This window comes from Enoplosus armatus, chromosome 2, assembly GCF_043641665.1.
Source record: "Enoplosus armatus isolate fEnoArm2 chromosome 2, fEnoArm2.hap1, whole genome shotgun sequence".
Taxonomy (NCBI): Eukaryota; Metazoa; Chordata; class Actinopteri; order Centrarchiformes; family Enoplosidae; genus Enoplosus; species Enoplosus armatus.
Genome location: NC_092181.1, coordinates 14,506,057 through 14,525,783, shown reverse-complemented (window position 1 = coordinate 14,525,783; position 19,727 = coordinate 14,506,057). Strand labels below are relative to the sequence as shown.

The following is a 19,727-nucleotide window of genomic DNA, read 5'->3' as shown; positions in this document are numbered from 1 at the left end:
TGTTGAGGTCAAAACAAATAGATTTTGATATGGAAATTTTCATGTGGGAATTTACCATAATTATTGTTAAACGTTTTTTTGCAGCAGAGTTTGTAGTAGAAAATTGTATTTTGATGCTGTGTTATAGTATTTCAACACCTATTACTTCAGACTTCCTCTCATGTCTTCGAAAATGTGTGTCTTCTGTTTGTTTTGTCAGCGTCAGTAGCTGGGTCTCCAGTCGATTGTATTCCAGGCACTATGATTGTATTGTAATTTGAATGTAATACCAAAAAACAATAAACTATTTATTTGATCCAAAATAAGCACAAAGTCATTTCTTTGACCAACTTCAAATTATGTACAACCATAGTGTTGTGGATGTGCATAGTCCTCCATTAGATCGCAATGTAGAATGTAAGCGCCATAGACTAGACTTCCTAATTTGCTGTGGCCTTCCCTGTCTGCAGTGTGTATGTGTGTGTGCTTGAGGTGTGGGCGCATGTGTGTGTGATGCCTGATTTACCTGCTTCTGCCTGTTTGCATTAATTAAGTGCTTGTGTAATCCGCCTAGCGTCCAATTTGATAATGCCAAAGTCAGGTGTTTGTGCGACTGGCATGTGTTCCCCCTCTAGTCACCTGTGCCCTGTGGCCTGTGTGGGTGATTGTGTTTGTGCATTTTGTGCAAGTGTGACTGTGAAGGATGGTGCTGTGTAAATGTCAAGCATGTGTAGCCATGTTTGTGTGCTAATCTACCTAGTGTCTGTCTTGATTATGCTGATTATGCCACTGTCAGGTGTTTGTTTGGGCGACTGTCTGTTTGGCATGCATTCAAAGCTGCCTTAGCCAACCCTCCACTCACTTGTGCTCATGTGTGCTCGTGTGTGTTTGTGTATGTGTGTGTGCATGTTGGCAGGGATGTCGGTGAGTGCTATCAAGGACGGCTCAGGCATGCTGGTGCGCAGCGTGGTCCAGGGGGGGTCTGTTAGCCAGGATGGCAGGCTGGGGGTTGGTGACGCCATCTTGGCCTTCAACGGAGAACCTACCTCCAACCTGACCAACGCCAGGGCCAGGGCCATGCTTCGCAGACACTCTGTCATAGGGCCTGAGATGAGGTGAGGAGCCAGTCACTGTCCGACCGCATTACAATATGTAGAGAGCTTTGTTCAGGGCTGAAAAAAGAACAGGTGATCCTTACTGTTACATCATGATGTAGCTCACACAACTCTATGAAAGCTCTTACGAGCATTTTAAAGTTTTGTCCACTCCCTCTGGACCACCTGTTCTCGATAATTCTCAATCTGTATCAAAAAGCCCTGGATGGCTGGATGTGCGACACTGTGTGTGTCATCCTCTTTACAATGGCTCGAGTGCTGCTTTAATCTTCACATTTCTTAATTGTTGCAGAGAAAGACCAGTGGCTCTGACACCTCGCATGACATCATCACGTACAGCCACAGCAAGAAGTGTTAATGTGCTGATTAAGTGCTGGCTAAGTGCTAATTTTGACAGTTGCAGTACAGATTTTATTTTGTTTTTCTTGTTTTGTTTTTTAGCAAAAACTTAACAGAGTTATTGTGGGCAGTTTCTACTGTATGCAGCGATGTTACTAGACCTTTTTCACAGCAGACATTCTGACTTGTCATGGTAGTAAAAGCACAGGTGTTACTAATAGCATTAACGTAGGTGATGACAGTGTGACAGGACCCTGAAAACAAAGCACCTGAATGAAATTCAGTCATCATTAATCTCTTTATTTACACCTGTGCTTTTCCTACCGTGACACGTCAAAGTGTCTCCTGTGAAAAAGGCCTGTGGCTTGAAGACCCTGCACACCCAGACAGGTGTTTTCACTTATTCTGGCTAATTAGACATCTGCTCAAGTTAGGCAGAGCTATTTTGAATTTACATGAGATCACCGTGACGAATGCTAAATTTATAACTCTCCAACCCTAACAGGTGAGATAAAATTAATAATAGGAGCCATCACAGGAAGTGAACTGCTTTCAGAAACAAGTAGAAGAACAGATTTGATTTGACATGATGATTCCCACCTGCTACACACCCAATTTTAGAGTGATCCTCCGATAACAATGCATTTCTGATTGTGCCACAGGTGTACTGCATTCCCCTGGCCCAAAATGCCAAATGCATTGGTTCACTAGATATTGATACATTGAAATTTGTGACATATTTAAAAAAGATTTTTTTGAGCTCCCTTTGTTGAAAGCGTACACAACTGCACATCACTCAAATGCGACCTGTCACCACAGTGCTGTGCCTTTCAATGGCTGTTGCTACCTTGCAAACATTAATAGTGTAGATCATAATGTAGCTGATAGTATGTGGCTAAGATGTAACACATAACATGGTATCCTCATTGTTTCTAAATTCTGGGGTGGTAAGAAATTTGGGCTGAAAATGGGCTCAAGTGGCCACAATTTAACAAAAAAGGCTGTGCATTTGGCCCAGCATTAAAGTAGGATGTGTGGGTGGCACATTTAAAACAGAATCCAGTCAGTTATTTAGCGCAGTTATTTATATTTCATCCATATATACTTTCCCTCATGTCATAGTCTAAACACATCTTTGCTTTAAAAACGAGAAAGCTGGAGTTTTTGGTTTAGAGAGAATGTAAAAAGGTCCTTTGGGAATGCAGAGAATCAACCACTGAAAAAAAAACAGTAATTGAATACTGCTCACGTTTTCTAGATCTACCCATGCAGATCTTGACAGTCTGTGTGTCTCGAATGAGTGAGTATATGTACATCATAAATATAAATATGTGCTCTCCGCAGTCATGAACATGACTTTCACTGCATCATCACGTTTAAATGATCTTGTCGCACTTTGGATCTCCATTACCACCTTGTTTTTGACACTGCAGTAGTAGTTGACTGAGGCGCTGCAGTCATGTTAAATTAAATTAGATGATGAAATTTTAAAGATTGCCTGAGGGGAAATTGGGTAAATTATTACTTGCTCTAACATCAGCAGTTATGGCTCCACATTGACAATGCTTGTTTGGCTGATTGGAGATGTGCCCCACCTCCACCACCCTGCTGCCCTGCAAAACACCCACTCACTCTCTCTCAACCTCTGTCTCTTTCTCCCTCTCCCTCTTGCTTTTACAGGCAACACACATACACACACACCAACACACACACATACAAAGCCTTTCAATGGTCTAACCTCCAAAAACACCTTTTTCCTGCGATGGGAAATATCTCTGAATAATTCATCACTCATCTCACCTTGAACAGTGCGCTTCTGAATAAAAAAGCATTTTAAAGAGCCTCTCATAGATGCACACACAATACACACACTGATGAACACACACACACACACACATGCACACACACAAAAAGAAAAAACACTCACCAGCACACTCATGCTCACACTGCCTCCTCCTGACAGCACTGCAGACAAACTAGCAGAGAGTGGAGGCAGATGAGTTGCTTTGGCAGCATCAGAATAAGACGTAGAAGGGTGAGGGCTTGTCACTATCAAAACTGCCTCTGTTGAGACAAGACAGGCTGTCCACATGGCTCAGTCACAACAGCTTAGCGTAGAAGACCTCCATATTCAATCTGCCACCAAGAGTGGAACAGAGAAATTGGCTCTTTCAGCAGATTCAAACAGCATGTGTACTGGTAGCGTCACACACAATGGAAGTGGGGGTAGGGAGGGGGGGGCTTTAATGATGTCCTTGACACTTAAATTAAATGACACAGATTAGGCTATAGCTTAGATAGATCCGGGCTTATGCAAAACACATTTTTTTATCCTAAATGTTATGTTTCTTAGAGCTGTCTTGAATCAGAGATGCATCTTTTAGTGACATTAAAATATACATTTTGTCACATGTTTTGCTGCCGTACAAGCAGTGTTGATGGAGTGGCACTAATCTAGTCTAGTGATGTAAATATGAAATCCAGATTGTCACCAAAACCAAACTGCCTCATTGACTAACTGAAGTTAACCTCAGCCCGTTTCTTCTTTTTTTTTAGATATTAAGTAACAAACAGATAGGTATTAAAGCTTTGACATTTTGAGAAATACAGTTATTTGCTTTCTTGCAGAGAGTTAGTTGAGAAGATCGATACCACTCTCACAAAAGCTCATCCTCTAGACTCCAGGAAGTCACCACACACAAACCACATCTTGCCAGTTTTTTTGCACAGATTAAACAACAAGATATAATGTGTTAATAAGTGAGCTTTAGAGGTGCTGGTAGGCAGATTTTTGTAACTTTGGACAGAGCATGCTAGCTGTGTCCAAGTCTTTATGCTAAGCTATGCTACTCGGCTGCTGGCTGTAGCTTCATATTTACAGTATAGACACGAGAGTGGTATCAATCTTCTCATCTAGCTCTCGATTAGAAAGCGAATAAAAGACATTACAAAATGTCTATTAACTTAAACCATAACATTCCTTTATTCTCTCCTTCACTGGCAGAGGTAATGATCCATCTGTGCTGTATAGAAACCATTCGCTAAGTGCCATGCCATTCATCTTGTTCTTTGTCATCGTATTAGTCATTGTTTGGTGCTGAAAGTTAAATAAATGTGCAGCTGAGTGATGGGAAAACTTCAGTTATATTAATATTTCAAATCTTTTCATCCTGCCCCCCACACCTCTTTTCTCACATCCCCCTACCTTCAGCATAACCTATGTCCCAGCCCATCAGGTGGATGAGTACCGTACCCGTCTTTGTTTACCCCCTCTGGCATCCATCGCGGTAGACAGCGCCTCTTCCTCACCCACCCCACCAACCCCTTCTCCAGAACCTGCCTCGGCCCTGGCCAGATCCCCCGGTCCAGCCAGAGCTGCACCTCCAACTCCAGCTTCATCCACCGTCAAACCCTCTGCCTCAGTCAAATTCAAAGCTGCAGCTCCAGATCCAGCCGTAGTCAGAGCCTCTGCTTCATTCAAAACTCCATTCAGAGGTCCAGCCATGCTTGCTACAATCACCCCGGCCCCCGACTCAAGGTAATGTAAGATCCAGAGATCTCAGCTTGTTATTTATGGTCACCTAATCCCTACTCTGGCCCCAGAGTGCAAGATAAACCTGTCTCGACGTTTATTAGACTTCAAGGCTCCGGCTTTATTACGTGTTGATATGTTTTCTGTAGAGAATTCAGACGAAGTTGCATTCTGCCTGATGTGAGCTCCTTTAATATGTTAACCTCGGGCTTTTGATTTTTATAGCAGCCCGGGTTTTATTACAGTAACACATCACACATTTCAGTTACCCAGCAGCTAAAGTCATACTAATGGTCTGAGTTATTATCTGACACTTTAATTAACCATGAGGAAACAATGTGTTTTAGTAACCAGCTCATGGTGAGTCTCTTCCAGTCCGTATTTTCTCTTCTTCATTCTTCTCTGTGGTAAAGGCAAAAGCTTCTCTGAATGTTGAATCTCTTGAGTTATATTTAGCTGTTCGCTTATGGATCTCAGTGCTGACTGTCAGCGAAAATGAATTGTTTCGCTTCTGTCTGTCCCTGCTTTCGCTCCATCTTCATGCCTCTGCCTTTCTCCACCCTCACTCACCCCCATTTCTCTCTGCAGCCTTTTCTTCACTCTTATCTTCCAATACATTGTCTTTGTCTCCCTCTCTGCTAGACTTCTCTCTTGACTCTTTGTGTCTACGTCCGTCTCCCATCTCTCTCTCTCTCTCTCTCTCTCTCTCTCTCTCTCTCTCTTTCTCTCTGTCATCTTGCTCTGGTCTTTTTCCTCTTTACCTCATTTTCTCCCTCCTCCTTGCCTTGGTCCTATCCCCCTCTCCTGGCCGCTGTTCTTCAGCCCTGGTGGAACCATTTGTTCTGCCCTCTTCTGTAACTTAACTGGCTATAGACTCCTGCTGCGCAGATAGCACCACTATCACTCACCTCCATGGGCTTATTACAGCCCTCCACCGTTAAATATATTCATGAAAAATTCTCTCCTGCTCTACCTCTTTCTTCCACACACACACATACAGTGTATATATAGAGATACCATATATACTCTATATGTGTTAACACTCACATATATACACACACACACTAAAGACACTACCTTGCTGTGACCTCGCTGGCAGAAAATGTGTATTTTCAGGGCTATTCACACCTGAAGCAGTGTATCTTCTCAATATAAGTCACCATTGGCCATGTGTCACAGTATGGCAGGACTTGAAAAAATAACAAAGTACGCCAAGAACCTTGTTATCCATAGCAATTCTGCAAGTGGGATCTAGTCGAATGCTATTTACTTCACAGAGGGAAGGCAGCAACTAATGATTGTTTTCACTAAGGATTCATCTATAGATTATTTTTTATATAAAATGTCAATAAATTGTGCTTCTCACAATTTTACAGACCTCCAAGTGATGTCTTCAAATGTTTTTTTCGACAGTCTAACAGTCTAACACCCAAATACATTGAATTTGCAGTGAAAACAGCAGCAAATCCTCACAATCTGAGATGCTGGAATGAAAGGATTTTTGGCAGTTTTTGCTTGTTAATTGAGTTAAACAATTAATCAATTAACATGATTATCAATTGAGATTGTAGCAGCTTTACACAAAATACTATTTGATCAGTTGCTGTACAGTATTATTAACTGAATGAACTGAATTTGTTCTGATTAAAACTCTTTTATGTCCAGAGAGTTAACTGTTGAGGTAAATGATAAAACTGCTGTACATAATCATCAGGTTTTCAATTTAACGTCACACATGGATTCAATGTTATTTATGGTTGTTTTCTCACCATCAGTTGGCAGATTCCAAAATCTCTCCCTCACAAGAAGAAAGAGGAAGGAAAAGAAGATGGAGAGATTGTGGAGGAGAAAAAGGACAACAGCAGTGTAGATGGGAAAGTACCAAAGCTGGAGGTGGAGATAAACGTGGACGGTAAAGAGGAGGGAGAAGAGGAGCTTCATTCTAATACCGCAGTGTCTTGGGATCAACCCAGAAGGTTAGTGAATCAGTGATGTAAGTAACAGTGTCATTTTTTTTTTCATGAGATTTTATTCGGATTTTCGATTTTTTCAAACCTCTGCCCGTGATGTCCTTTATCCTCGCTCTGCCAGAGAAGGCTTAGTAAAATCCTAGTGTGCTCAGGTTATGTTCACAGGAGGGGTAGAGCAGCACAGTGCAGGCTCAACACGCTCATATTTCTTAGGCCCTGAGAAAGCGACTACTTTCACAACCTGTATTTATCGCATTTATGACTGCATCCTGCTTGGATAAATCACATAAGCTGCACTGCGTGCAAAGACCAGCTTTTGTGTGTCTCTCCCTGGCAGGTATAATATTCTATTGTTTTGACTTAATCTCTGAAACTCTATCCGCAGCCATAAGCAGCAGATAGAGGGAGACCGAAAGAAAAAAAAAAAAGCACACCCACTGGATTAATTCTCCTTCTTGTGCATTTTTGCAGTCATTTTTCAAACCAAGTAGGTCCTCATCAGGCATACAGAAGACATACATTCATCACTGTACCCGCACTGTAAGAAGAATTTTCAGCTCTACAATATGTGTGGATGTTCCTTGTATCCTGCTTTGTGCTCCAGTGTGAGGCTGACTCGAGCACCAGGCCAGTCCCTGGGCATCAGCATAATGGGAGGCAGAGGCATGGGCCGGAGACTGAGCAGTGGAGAGATGATGAGGGGAGTCTTCATCAAGCACATCAGTCCCGACAGTCCGGCAGCACATAATGGCACCCTCCGGACTGGAGACAGGATACTAGAGGTATGTGTGTGTGTGTGTGTGTTTGTGCCTGACTGTATATGTATTGCAGAGACAGAAGAGGAGACACACTTATTACAAGAATTGTTTGTTTGTACCTGTATATAATGTATGAGAGGCTGTGAGTGTCAGAGAGACTGAAACATGGGTAAAATGGGATTGTGTGTGTGTGTGTGTGTTTGAGCATGTGTTCACACACTGTATTGTGTGGGGTTGCGTGTGCAGTAATACAATAGGATTGCACAATGAAATGCAAAAAAATGTGGGAGTGGGATTGTGGGACCATATTGCACTCCCATTAGCCATGTCATGACAGGTATCAGTTAAAAAAGGGGAGAAAAAAATGTTTTTGTCCAATATCTACTGTGTGTGTGTGTGTGTTGACTTGGCCAAGGTGTGTGGTGTGGACCTAAGAGATGCCAGCCATGAGCAGGCGGTGGAGGCCATCCGCAGGGCTGGAGACTCTGTGGTCTTCCTGGTCCAGTCCGGACAACAAAGATCTCAGGTACTTCATCTGAGAAAACAGCCAAAAAACCAACAAACACATTCCTACTGGCTTAGAGTGCACTGTGCAATGTATATTCAGGTATGCATACATTACATTGCGTAGCACTTGAGTCTCCTGATTCTTTCACACTGATGTTCAATACTCAGCAAATGTAAGGAGAAGGTGCAGTGTATATTCTGCTGGACAACTCCATCAGAAGTTTCAGCAGTGTTGTGTGTGGGAGTTTGTAGCATTACAACGTGATGTCCTCTGGACACAAAGCATATTGAACAAAAGTAACTTTGACTGAAAACCTATCTAGTATCATATAACAAAACATACTGGATGCACCATTTGAAGCATCTGTCGTATAGATATTCATCTGCCTACTCTGCATCTTGTGTCTCGCCCACAGTCTCCTATGCTTACCAACCATGAGAGACTAACTCCAACACCACAGTCCAACTCACACAGCAGCAAGGTAACACTGCTCTACTAGATACTTTGAGCTTCATACTGCGGTTTTCTATTTCAAAGAGATAAACGTGGTGTAACATTTACATTTACATGATAGTATAGTATAGAAAATGAGATGCACTGAAATATATATTGTATACCTGCCCTACAAAGTCAAAGAGCAGCAGCTACTTTTTTGTTTTTTGAAGGTCGTGACCGCTACTTAAGGTTTCATTGGAATAGATGACGAGCTGTGAAATCATTTTTCTCAGTTTCTGTTCCCACACAGTCACGTCATGTTTGGCTGCATATGCCTGTAGTGTATAGAGAATGTTATGTATACACTATATTATTTATATAGTGATGAGTCATTAACACCTACATGGTATTCCACAAAGAATGAAGAAGCTTTAAAGGTTTTTTTTGAGAGGTAGATTGCTGTTTCGGTGGTGATGCGTATAGGACTATATCTGTGTTTCCCCTCATGATCGTAGGAAGCAGAGACTCTCAGTGGTCTGTTTCTTAGTCTCTCCCCTACGAACCCCTTCACTCCCACCCCCTTTAAGGTTGGTATATTGTTGTGTGTGTGTGTGCGTGTGTGTGTGTGTGTGTGTGTGGGGGTTATCATGGGTATGCAGCATCTTAAAAGCAGCCTTGCATTAGCATTTGCGCTAAGCCAACTTCCAAAAACTTAATTAACGTGCATATTTGTAGATAGAACCCTTGTAGTTCAAAGTCCCTTGCAACTACCTTGTTTGTTTAAAGCCTTTGTTTTTCTCTTTGGTGGAGATGCGTAACACTCTAAATAGACAGTGCATTCTTTTGAAGTTATTTTTCCATACACTTGTAAGTTGGTAACAAAATAATGCATGATTCTGGTCATCTTTCATGTTATTTTTAGCTGACATTAAAACTGTGTTCATTAATTCATCCCATTCGTCAGTTTTTCCCACTGCTACATCAAGCACATTGAACAAGCCTCAGGGGTAGTCCAACTCATGCCTGAAGGACCCCTGAGGCATCTCCAACTCTGCCCGTTCAATAATGCAAAACCTCTCCCAAGGTACCTTCGCCGACATCAGATAGAATGGATCAGAGAAGCCCCATAACTGCCACAACACCAATCACAGCGGCAGCCGAAGACGAGAAGGACACTGGCAGGAGTAAGTCTGCATCATAAAGACGTCTCACAGACATACACAGGGATCCTCCAAAGCCCCCGGGTACAGGAGCTGTGTGGTGATTTTAGTGTGGTGGCCACCTTCACACAGTGCAGGTCACATGACACCCTCTGGTCCAGAGAGACTTTGAGCTGTACGCATCCATTACTAAAGAAAAAGCTGTAACACTCCAACAAAAATGCCATAAGTCTCTCACACACTCAGAAATGACTCTTTGAATTATCACAATTCCGAACATCATTCAAAGGTCCATTACTTGAAAGCCACCGTGAGCCATTTGAGCAAATTATTTTCATGCCACTCTCATGTGAAGCCGGCTGGCCAGGCTCAGACTTTAATGAGAATGCATGATGAGCCAAGAATACAAAACCCTAAAACTTGTTTTTCTGTTCAGTATGTCCTGGGAGACCAACTTTAATTTGTGTGAATGGATTTTAGTTTTTCAGTTGAGAACTGAGACTTTCAGTCTCTTCTTTGGCGCAAAAATAGTTTTATCAATTGTTCGGTTCGCTCATGCAGTATTAAGTGACCTTTCTTGTGAACAAACAAAGTTTCTGTTTACATTCAGTGTTGTGCTCATCAGAATGTATTGTGGCTATCTTTGAGTTCGAACAAATGTGTTGAATACATTTCTTTCCTCATAAAACATATTTTAACGTGTGAAACCTGCATTGTTTACATCCATGTTTGCTAGCTAACAGTCTTCTTCTTCACTGCCTTTGTTGGCGTATTGTTATGTTTGTTGGCACGTTCCTGCCTCCTGTAGATCAGTGAAACAGTGCAAAACTGTTTGCAGGAATGTGTAACATGCGCAAACAAACAAAATAGGGACCCACTCATAAAAATATTGATCCATAGCGCTACTAGTGGTCAAAAACTCCATAGGGTCTCTTTAGGGGAGTATATGTGACCATGCTTATGTACACGTGTAACTCTGAGTCACGAAAATATTTGTGCGCATATGGACAAGTAGATGTACACGGTTATAGCCATGCCACACATAGATAAATTACCAAGCACTCAGAAAACCACACACATATATAACATAATAGATGTTATATGATACAGTATATGCACGCACACACACCTCTTCTCTTGGCACAGTCATGCACACACAAGCCACATACAGTCATAGTGTATAGGTGCATTATACAGAAACACAGACATTCCTCACCCTTCCCTCAACATGACTGACATCATCCCTTCCAGACAAATTGTAGCAACACACACTCACACACCAGCTCCTCTAGGGTGTAATGCTTCCTCTCCACATGAAGTGTCAGTCATTACATGTAGCATTCCACACTTTTTTGTTGGCTTACCCATCACATCCTCCTCCTAACAGCCTCCTGTTTGTTAACTCTGTCTCTCTTAGAAAAGATGCTTCAGCGGTATGGCAGCCTGTCTGGGAAGCTCCACATGATTGAGCTGGAGAAGGATCCTGCGGCTCACGGCCTGGGAATTAGCCTCACAGGGAATAAGGATGGTTCCAGGGCCCGCATGAGTGTCCATGTGGCTGATATAGACCCTCGAGGACCTGCTGGTTTAGATGGGAGGATATGGGTTGGAGATGAGATACTGGAGGTAAGGAGGACAGTCATGGACAATCAGTTAGGAGAGTTTGAAATTAACAGATGGGAGGGTTTTTTTAGGGGCCAAGAAGGGTTGGAGTCCTAGAGAGAGACAAATATCAGAGTCAAAATTGAGAGCAGCAAAAAAGAGAGCAGTGGGTTGTGGGTAGGAGGCATGGATGAGTGGAGAGTGTTGAGTACCTGCACAGTAGATTTGTCAGACAAATTACCATTTGAAGGATGGTTGGTGCTGGACTGGATTCTTGCAATGAGCAACCGTGTAATAGAGATGGTGAGGAAAATCGAGGTAGAGGAGCGGCTAACGGCTGCGAGGGGGAGGGGAGTGAGAAGAAGACGGCAGAAAGGTTAACGTGGAGATGGATGGGATGAAGGAAAAAAACGAGTGAGGACTTATTGCATGACGTGATTTTTCTTCTAGATCAACGGTCAGATCTTGTACGGCCGCAGTCACCAAAACGCCTCCACCATCATCAATAACGCTCCGTCTAAAGTCAAGATAATCCTCATCAGGTAACATGCAGAGTGATTTTTGTGGTGGCATTTACGTTACATTTCTACCAAACTTCTACAAAACAGGATATAGGTGCTGATGACCAGCTCAGGTATAACACCAGGTTTGGTTTTGTTTTACAAGGAATAAAGCAGCTCTGGGTCAAATGACTCCGGGAACCAGAACAGAGTGCGAGGACGCAGTTGACTCCCAGACAGACTCTGCAGAGCGCGGAGGATTATCCAGAGACATCCAGCACATCATCCTACCTCAGGTACCTTCAGTAAGTCTTGGCATTAACCATTGTCAGGCCTCCAGCTGCACATACGGTATCTAACATCTCACGCAACCTTCTGCATGGTAGCAAAAACAGCCTCGATACTAGAGAAAATCTAATGACCTTCCCACGTCATTATAAATATGATGGCAAATACAGAATTTATGTACGACACTGCTATTAGCTTCACTAACTCTTGGTTCGAAGTTAGAGTTCTTTTCTTTCGATTCCCTCCAGGATCACGTAGGTCTTGGCCTCTGCCTGGCGGAGGAGGAGTCCAAGGAAGGAGTGGTGGTCAGGTCCCTGATCCAGCACGGCACTGCCAGTAAGGTGCGACATCATCAGTAGCATCATCATAATCATCATCAGCACCTTCATCAATTACGTGAAAGTGTTTTCTTTAAAGAAATTCACTTCCTTCGCGTAGCCTACACACTATTACTGTACCTCAACCACTTTGGTGTCACTTGTTCCTCTCTTACCTGTAATGTGTATAAATCATCACTTGTTCGTTTATTATAAATATGCAGACATTAGTAGAAGTTCTAAAGTATTAAAATGTACTTGAAGGCAATAGAGTGGCTCCTGTCAGATTGTTATTATTACGGATGCATTAAGATGTAAGCAGCTTTAAATGTTTTAGCCAGTTAAAGTGGAGCCAATTGAAACTACTTGTACTTATCTACAACTACTTATCTGTGATTGGATAGTTTCATCTACAACAATGCATCATATTTTATAAGATGGTCGTGTGTTTTATCTGTAAAATCTTGAGCTTCAAAATTACTATATCTGTCGAAAAAATGTAGTGGAGTAGAAAGCACAATGTTTGCCTCTGAAATATAGTTGAGTAGAAGTAAAGTAGCATAAAATGGGAATACTCAAGTGAAGTACAAGTAGTTGATTAAATGTACTTCCACCACTGCGAAAGTTTGGAAATAATCTGCCCTTTTTTAACTCAAATATTATTCTCTATATACTCTATATAGTATTGTTTGGGGTTTTTTGTAATACTGATCTTTCATCTGTCATGACAGTAGACATCATCCTAATCATTACTTCGCAATTATTTTGGCACACACCTGATTTCATCAGATTTTTGCATCTATCGAGCCTCCTTAGCTTGACTGTAACTTTGGCGATCAATAATCCGTACAATATATGCAGCTGTAAACTGTGATGCGAAGGCTCCAGTCTCTTGGTATTTCTGGTAATATCTAAACCAGATTAACCTGGAGATGATGGTTGCCATGTTTTAAAGTGATGTCGTCATGTTCTAATAAGCTTTCATGTAGGGCCCCAGGCAACAGTTATTCAGATATTTGTCCAGAGGGTGTGTTTGATTTTTAGTCTCACTTCCCCTGCATCCTTCTGTTACATACACTTCCGTACATTTTGCTCATCGTCCATTTTTTATTCATGTTTCTGTCTGTGTGCAGGATGGCAGGATAAAGGTTGGAGACAGAATCGTAGCAGTGGGTGATGAACCTGTGGCAGGACTGTCTGTGGACAAGGTACAAACACACACACACACACACAATATGCACTTCAAGGTCAAGCTGATTTAATGATTTATGACTCACCTGTCTTCTCTGTATTCAGGTGTCCAGTTTGATTCTCAAACACCAGGTCACTGTCAAGCTCTCCATCAGCCGCTCCAAGAGTCTCTCCTCCTCCTCTTCTCTACCTCCCCCAACAGCTCTTTCCTATCCCTGCTCTCTCTCTCCTGCTTCCTCCCTAACCCTCCCTGTCTCCTCTTCCTCCTCCTCCTCCTCCTCCTCCTGCTCTTCATCCGTCAATACCGTGCAGACCTCTCCCACGGGGCGGTCTGATTGGCTAGGATCAGCTCCCACAACTTCTGAACCCCTGAGCTGCCCAGTTATGGCTGGCAAGGAAACCACCATAGAGATTTGTAAAGGAAACGTGGGCCTGGGCCTCAGCATCGTAGGAGGATATGACACTCTGCTGGTGAGAGCAGCCAATTGATATTTGTCATCAACATTTCCTTTAGTGCTATTAGGTAAAGGGACATTTGTTATCTTTGTTCTTGAAAAGCATTGCAAATAATACCTGGAAATAAGATGAAATCAATTTATTTATTTTTGAAATATTCAAGAATTACAGCGCCAAATTAAGCAACATGGGTTTGTGTATGTTTTTTCACAATACAATGTATCTGCACAGACATTGTCAGTGAAAAAGTGGGAAAAAGTAGTTACATTTTGATGTTGAAGTGCAAAGCGTTTGGATTAAACTGAGCTGGATTGGATTCTTTGTGATATGAAGAGTGTTTTCTGATTTCTCCACCAGGGGGCAGTAATAGTCCATGAAGTAAATGATGGAGGAGCAGCACAGAGAGATGGAAGGCTGCAGGCTGGGGACCAGATATTAGAGGTATTATGGGAGCACACAAACCCACCATTATGTATTCATTTGACTGAATCGCTCACAGTTTTTCGTGTTTATCCAAATCTGTGTGATTAGATAAATATAATGCACCTCTGATTGTAATGCTCTCTGTTGTTTTCATGCTTTTTTTCCAAACCCAGCAACAGAGAACTATTTTTGTGGGCACGTGACCAAAATAAAACTTTAGTGTTTGAGTTTGGTGGTCATCACTGACCAGTGAATGCCATGTATCTCCAACTTTTAATTATTTTATAAAGATATTGTAAATGTTGTTTCATTTCTCATTTCTTTATTTATAAGGGCAACACACAATAGTCAACTGGCAGTGTTAGCCAGGCAGCTCATTTTGATTATTGTCAAGATGTTCTGAAACCAATGAAGTGGTAACATAAGACGAAACGATGCTGAAATGACGATGAAAGCAACAGTGCATCCGTGCACACTCACTCAGAGCAACAGGAAGCAGCAAATCATGGATGGTTCAAAACAATAACATGCATGTAGATTGATGCTATGGCCCTAAATATAGGCAATAATCATGATTAAGTACTCCTTGTCATTAGTTGTTGTAAAATCCATCTGCTGTTTGTGATATACAAATACAGTTACTCCCCAACTCTCCAAACCCCGTCATGTAATCTCATCTCTCTCACTTCCTAAAGGTAAATGGTATCGACCTGCGACAGGCAACTCACGATGAGGCCATTGGCGTGCTGCGGCTCACCACCCAGCGGGTTCACCTGTGCGTCTTCAGGCACCAGGAGGCCTACAAGGAGGAGGACCTGTGGGACGTCTTCAGCCTGGAGCTAAGGCCTCGTCCTGGAGAGGGGCTGGGGTTCACCACTGTGGGGAAGAGGTATATTCATTATTACAAATGAGGAAGCTCCAAACAATGGAAGAGGTTGATGATGATGTCAACAAGCAGCATTGTGTTTTGAATTTGAGTGCAAATTCAGCACCTTTCAACTCCTGCACCTTGTGAAGATGAGAAGTAAAGTAGGTCATTGCATTTGCTGAATCATGCCACTATATTAAAAAAGCAAGTGATTAAGCAAATGTATTTGTTACCTCAGATTTAACCAGAATCCACTTTTGTTAGTTAGTTGAAATTTGCCTTTTTCCAGGATGCAATTGTTGCTAGAATGTGGAAAAACAATTAGACGTAAGGGAGAGAAGGGTTCATGTTGATGGTTCAGTGAAAAAGAACGCTTTACACTTGAACACTTGTCAGTTGTTTTAAGGCTAATCGGGTGGCCTACAATGCAATTTCTATGTACACCTAATGCAAAATCTAGCCAAGGTTTACTGTGGTCCATCCCAACCTAAACCACATTTTGTGACTGGATGTGTGAGTTTAACTTAACTACAGTGGCCCTCCTAATGTGAAACTAATTTCTGTCATTTCAAAATATCAAAAAGACTTTGAAGCCTGGTGTATCTCCCCTCACTTGATACGTCAAACAAAGTCCAAAATAGAAGAAGAGAATTTTTCATATTTACAATTTATTTTTCTTTTTGATGTAGGATCAGATGGTATCATTTGCTTTTATAAATTAAATAAAGTGTTTTCATTTATTTTTGAAAAAGTAATGCTATTCCTGCGCTTTTATTATTTGACCCATTTCAGAGAGAAAAACAATTCTAAAGTCTTGTGTATAATATAATTGTAATAATAATAATGAATGAATGTCTTTGATAACGACAATACTTTACTGTGAGGCCTTCACCCCGTTAGAGGTCAGGGACTCTGTAGCAACAGCGATTACTGTAAATAAGAGGTGATAGACACATAATGAAATCACACTCACTTACAGTGCCCAATAATCATCATACAGGTTAGAGAGTCGGGCCACAGGGCCACACTGCAGGGAAGACACGGGACACGTTATTTCTAAAGAGTTTAGGTGCCAATTTTCATGCAGCTTCATGTATTTGCAAAATCAAGTGTGACGTTATGCAAAACAGCAGGCTTACAGGTCACATAATTCATTCTAAGCGTGGAACAGACACCGTTTCTGACCTCTGTTTTCCTCCAACAGTAATGACACGGGCATCTTTGTGTCGGATATCGTCAGAGGAGGCGTAGCGGATTCAGATGGCAGGTTGTTGCTAGGTGACCAGATTCTGTCAATCAATGGGGAGGATGTCCGTGCAGCATCACAGGAACATGCACAGAAGCTTTTACAGGTCTGACACATTCACATTCACACACACAAGTCTACAATCTAATCATTAGTTATACATTTTTTTATGGATTCGTCATCTTATGTGAGATGCGTTGCATTTGCTCTCAGAGTTGCAGTGGAGCGGTCCACCTGGAGGTGGCTCGTTTTAAAGCCGGGCTGCAGTACTCACAGCGGAGCCAGGTAAACTGTCTCTCGTTTGCTGTCTAATCCATGACAGAAAATGTAAAAATTGTATGATGATATCAGGTTTTAAATTGACATTTTTTTGTTGAATTGAGCATCCAGACTTTCTTAAATCACCTCAATCATTGTAATGTTGTCTGTAGTGCAACTATTACTCCTTTGCACTTGTTTAACAATAGTACTTTGTGAACCTAGGAGTACTTTAAGTTATGTTTTATCCAGAGCGAAGACTCTGACTGTTCCACCTTGACCCCCTCAAGTGGATGTGATGCTTCCCTCGGCCACCAGAGGGAGACAGATAACAAAACAGGGAGCTACCGTGAGTGGCCCTCATGTTCAGGAGTGTTGTCTGAAAGCAAATATATATATATATATACTTGTGTGTTGGATGTTCAGCAATTTACTTTGAGTTGAAAGAATGCTGTTAACCTCTTCAAGCTGATTATGCAAACATATATCTCTCTCCTATCCCACAGCATTTCAAGACTACCCCAACATCAGAAAAGTAATAATACAAAAGGTAAGACATAAAAAAAAGCATTGAAATGATAATCCGTATTTATTTTGATATTTTGATGTATATTTTCAGAAAGTTAGAGCATAGAGCTTTTGTTGTTTTATCTCAAATGACGAACTTCAAATTAGAGATAAGCTTACATGACATGAGGTGTTTATGTCATGTGCAGAATCTGCCATGTGATTCACTGGTATTGTCTAACATGTCAGTTAATGTCGGTTAACATGTGTGTTATCACCACAGGGTCCATGTGACTCCCTGGGCATCAGTGTTGCAGGAGGAGTGGGCAGTCCCCATGGCAACGTACCTCTTTTTATTGCTACCATGGATACCGATGGACTGGCTGCCAAAACACAGCAATTACAGGTGGGGAGTGCCTATGTGCCTGTGTGTGTGTGTGTGTGTGTGTGTGTGTGTGTGTGTGTATTGTGTATTCATCACATTGTGGGGACAGATATCTGTTATTGTCATCACAACTCACCTCCTGTCTGAGGACAAAAAGTCAGTCAGAATGAATGGTTAACCTTGTGAGGACTAACATTGTTCTGACTTGATTTTAGGGTTAAGATTTGATTATAACTGCATTAAATTAAAGTAAAGGAGAAGCTGCACACTCTGATGCATATTTATTAGAATAAAGACGTTTCAACAACGCTGTCTTTGTCAGGGTTTGAAAGTGGCACACCAGAGGTTATACTTAGGGGTTGCAATAGAATAAGTGAGCCCACTTGATCTATTAGGATTTACATAGAAATACTGCATCTTAAATAACACCACAGACATACTGTGCAAAACAAAAAATGTAAAGTACAGAAATGAAAGAAAGAAATACAGTGTTTATATAGAGGCTACCCCACTTGTAGATTAGGAAACGTAGCCTACTAAAAGCCACAAAAAAGAAATAAGTGCTTTATAAATTCCTAAAAAGGAAAAAGGGTAATGGTTGGGATCAGTTTTGTATCTGTGTTGGTTAAAGTAAGGTTATGTCTCCAGGTAATTCTCTGTAAGTCAATAAAACATCCTGCAAATATAGAAGTACACGTTTGTTTGTGTGTATGTGTGTGTGTGTGTGTGTGTGTGTATGTGTGTGTGTCAATCAGACAGGAGACAGGATCCTCAGTATCAATGATGTGTCCACTGAGGGAATGACTAATGTCCAAGCTGGAGCCCTGCTGAAGAACGCCACCAAAGCCATCAGTCTGCAGGTAATGTCACAGCAAGACATGCGGCAGTCGATCTAACATCAGCAAGTTTTAGTTCGGTGAAAGGCAGCAATGCACATTAACCTGCTTCCTCTAGAACATTATTACTTTTATAAAACTCACCAAGACATCATTTCACATAAAAACAACTCAAACATCAAGTCTTTAACAAGGAATAAAAATGAGATCGTTTATAGCTTCAGTCGTCCCTTCATCATCACTATTTTGCATTTGAACACTTACACTGTCATTTTAAGACAATAGTGTGTCTGACGCTGTTTGTCTTCATGTTGATGAGCCTCTGGAAATTTGTTTTTTTTGTTGTAAGAGATCAAAAGAGGTATTTGTAAGGAACTTGATGTCAGTTGCTCTTGACAAGTACATTGTGTGTAAAAACAAAACATCAAAAGATTTTATATCTTTATTACTCCCAGTGAATTAACATGAGGACGGGCACGGCAATGTTATTACAGCAGTAGGATATCAGACTATTGTCCAACTAGGTCATGACTAAGTTCATTAAGAGCTTTGGAAATATGTTTGTCTATCTTTGTATTGACACGTTCTTTTATAACAATACTTTGTGTGTGTGTGTGTGTGTGTGTGTCTAGGTGGCAGCAGGATCTGGTGGGCGCAGCACAAAGGACCACAATGATGTGCATGCTCGGTCACCAGGCCAGCCCAGCAGCCTGCCCTGCCTTCACAACAACCCCCGGTAAGAATCATTTTCCTGACAGTCTCCTGCTGTTGTACTTTATGATCTCACTTTGGTTCCCTCCTGGCTTATTCACTGAATAAGGACACAGGCAGACCCCAGTTCCCTTGACAATAATGAGGAAGTGCAGCCACTGTGTGAGACGCATTGGGCCAGAATGAGCTGCAGTGTTTCTTGTGATTTGTTTTTCTTTTTGAATTTTTTAAAAAGGTTTTTTAACTTTGAAACACCAAAGACCAATTTTCATTCAAGAGACATCCGTACATCATTATTAAATCTGCTGCAACAGTTTGTGCAAAGCAGGCAACCCAACCCCAA

General features: G+C 41.6%; 1 protein-coding gene across 1 annotated transcript in view; it reads left to right on the top strand.

The window, feature by feature from the left end:
• LOC139292018 (multiple PDZ domain protein) overlaps positions 1 to 19,727 on the top strand; it is a 34,277-nt gene that overhangs the window by 13,084 nt on the left and 1,466 nt on the right. The window contains exons 19-40 of the mRNA XM_070914136.1: positions 896 to 1,094; positions 4,645 to 4,971; positions 6,741 to 6,941; positions 7,540 to 7,717; positions 8,109 to 8,219; positions 8,617 to 8,682; positions 9,152 to 9,223; positions 9,721 to 9,820; positions 11,214 to 11,422; positions 11,849 to 11,940; positions 12,065 to 12,194; positions 13,637 to 13,711; positions 13,800 to 14,165; positions 14,508 to 14,591; positions 15,269 to 15,462; positions 16,646 to 16,793; positions 16,901 to 16,972; positions 17,171 to 17,294; positions 17,461 to 17,495; positions 17,736 to 17,858; positions 18,593 to 18,717; positions 18,881 to 18,921. Of these exons, the coding sequence (XP_070770237.1) occupies positions 896 to 1,094; positions 4,645 to 4,971; positions 6,741 to 6,941; positions 7,540 to 7,717; positions 8,109 to 8,219; positions 8,617 to 8,682; positions 9,152 to 9,223; positions 9,721 to 9,820; positions 11,214 to 11,422; positions 11,849 to 11,940; positions 12,065 to 12,194; positions 13,637 to 13,711; positions 13,800 to 14,165; positions 14,508 to 14,591; positions 15,269 to 15,462; positions 16,646 to 16,793; positions 16,901 to 16,972; positions 17,171 to 17,294; positions 17,461 to 17,495; positions 17,736 to 17,858; positions 18,593 to 18,717; positions 18,881 to 18,921 (3,072 nt within the window). The remainder of the gene's footprint in view (positions 1 to 895; positions 1,095 to 4,644; positions 4,972 to 6,740; positions 6,942 to 7,539; positions 7,718 to 8,108; positions 8,220 to 8,616; positions 8,683 to 9,151; positions 9,224 to 9,720; positions 9,821 to 11,213; positions 11,423 to 11,848; positions 11,941 to 12,064; positions 12,195 to 13,636; positions 13,712 to 13,799; positions 14,166 to 14,507; positions 14,592 to 15,268; positions 15,463 to 16,645; positions 16,794 to 16,900; positions 16,973 to 17,170; positions 17,295 to 17,460; positions 17,496 to 17,735; positions 17,859 to 18,592; positions 18,718 to 18,880; positions 18,922 to 19,727) is intronic.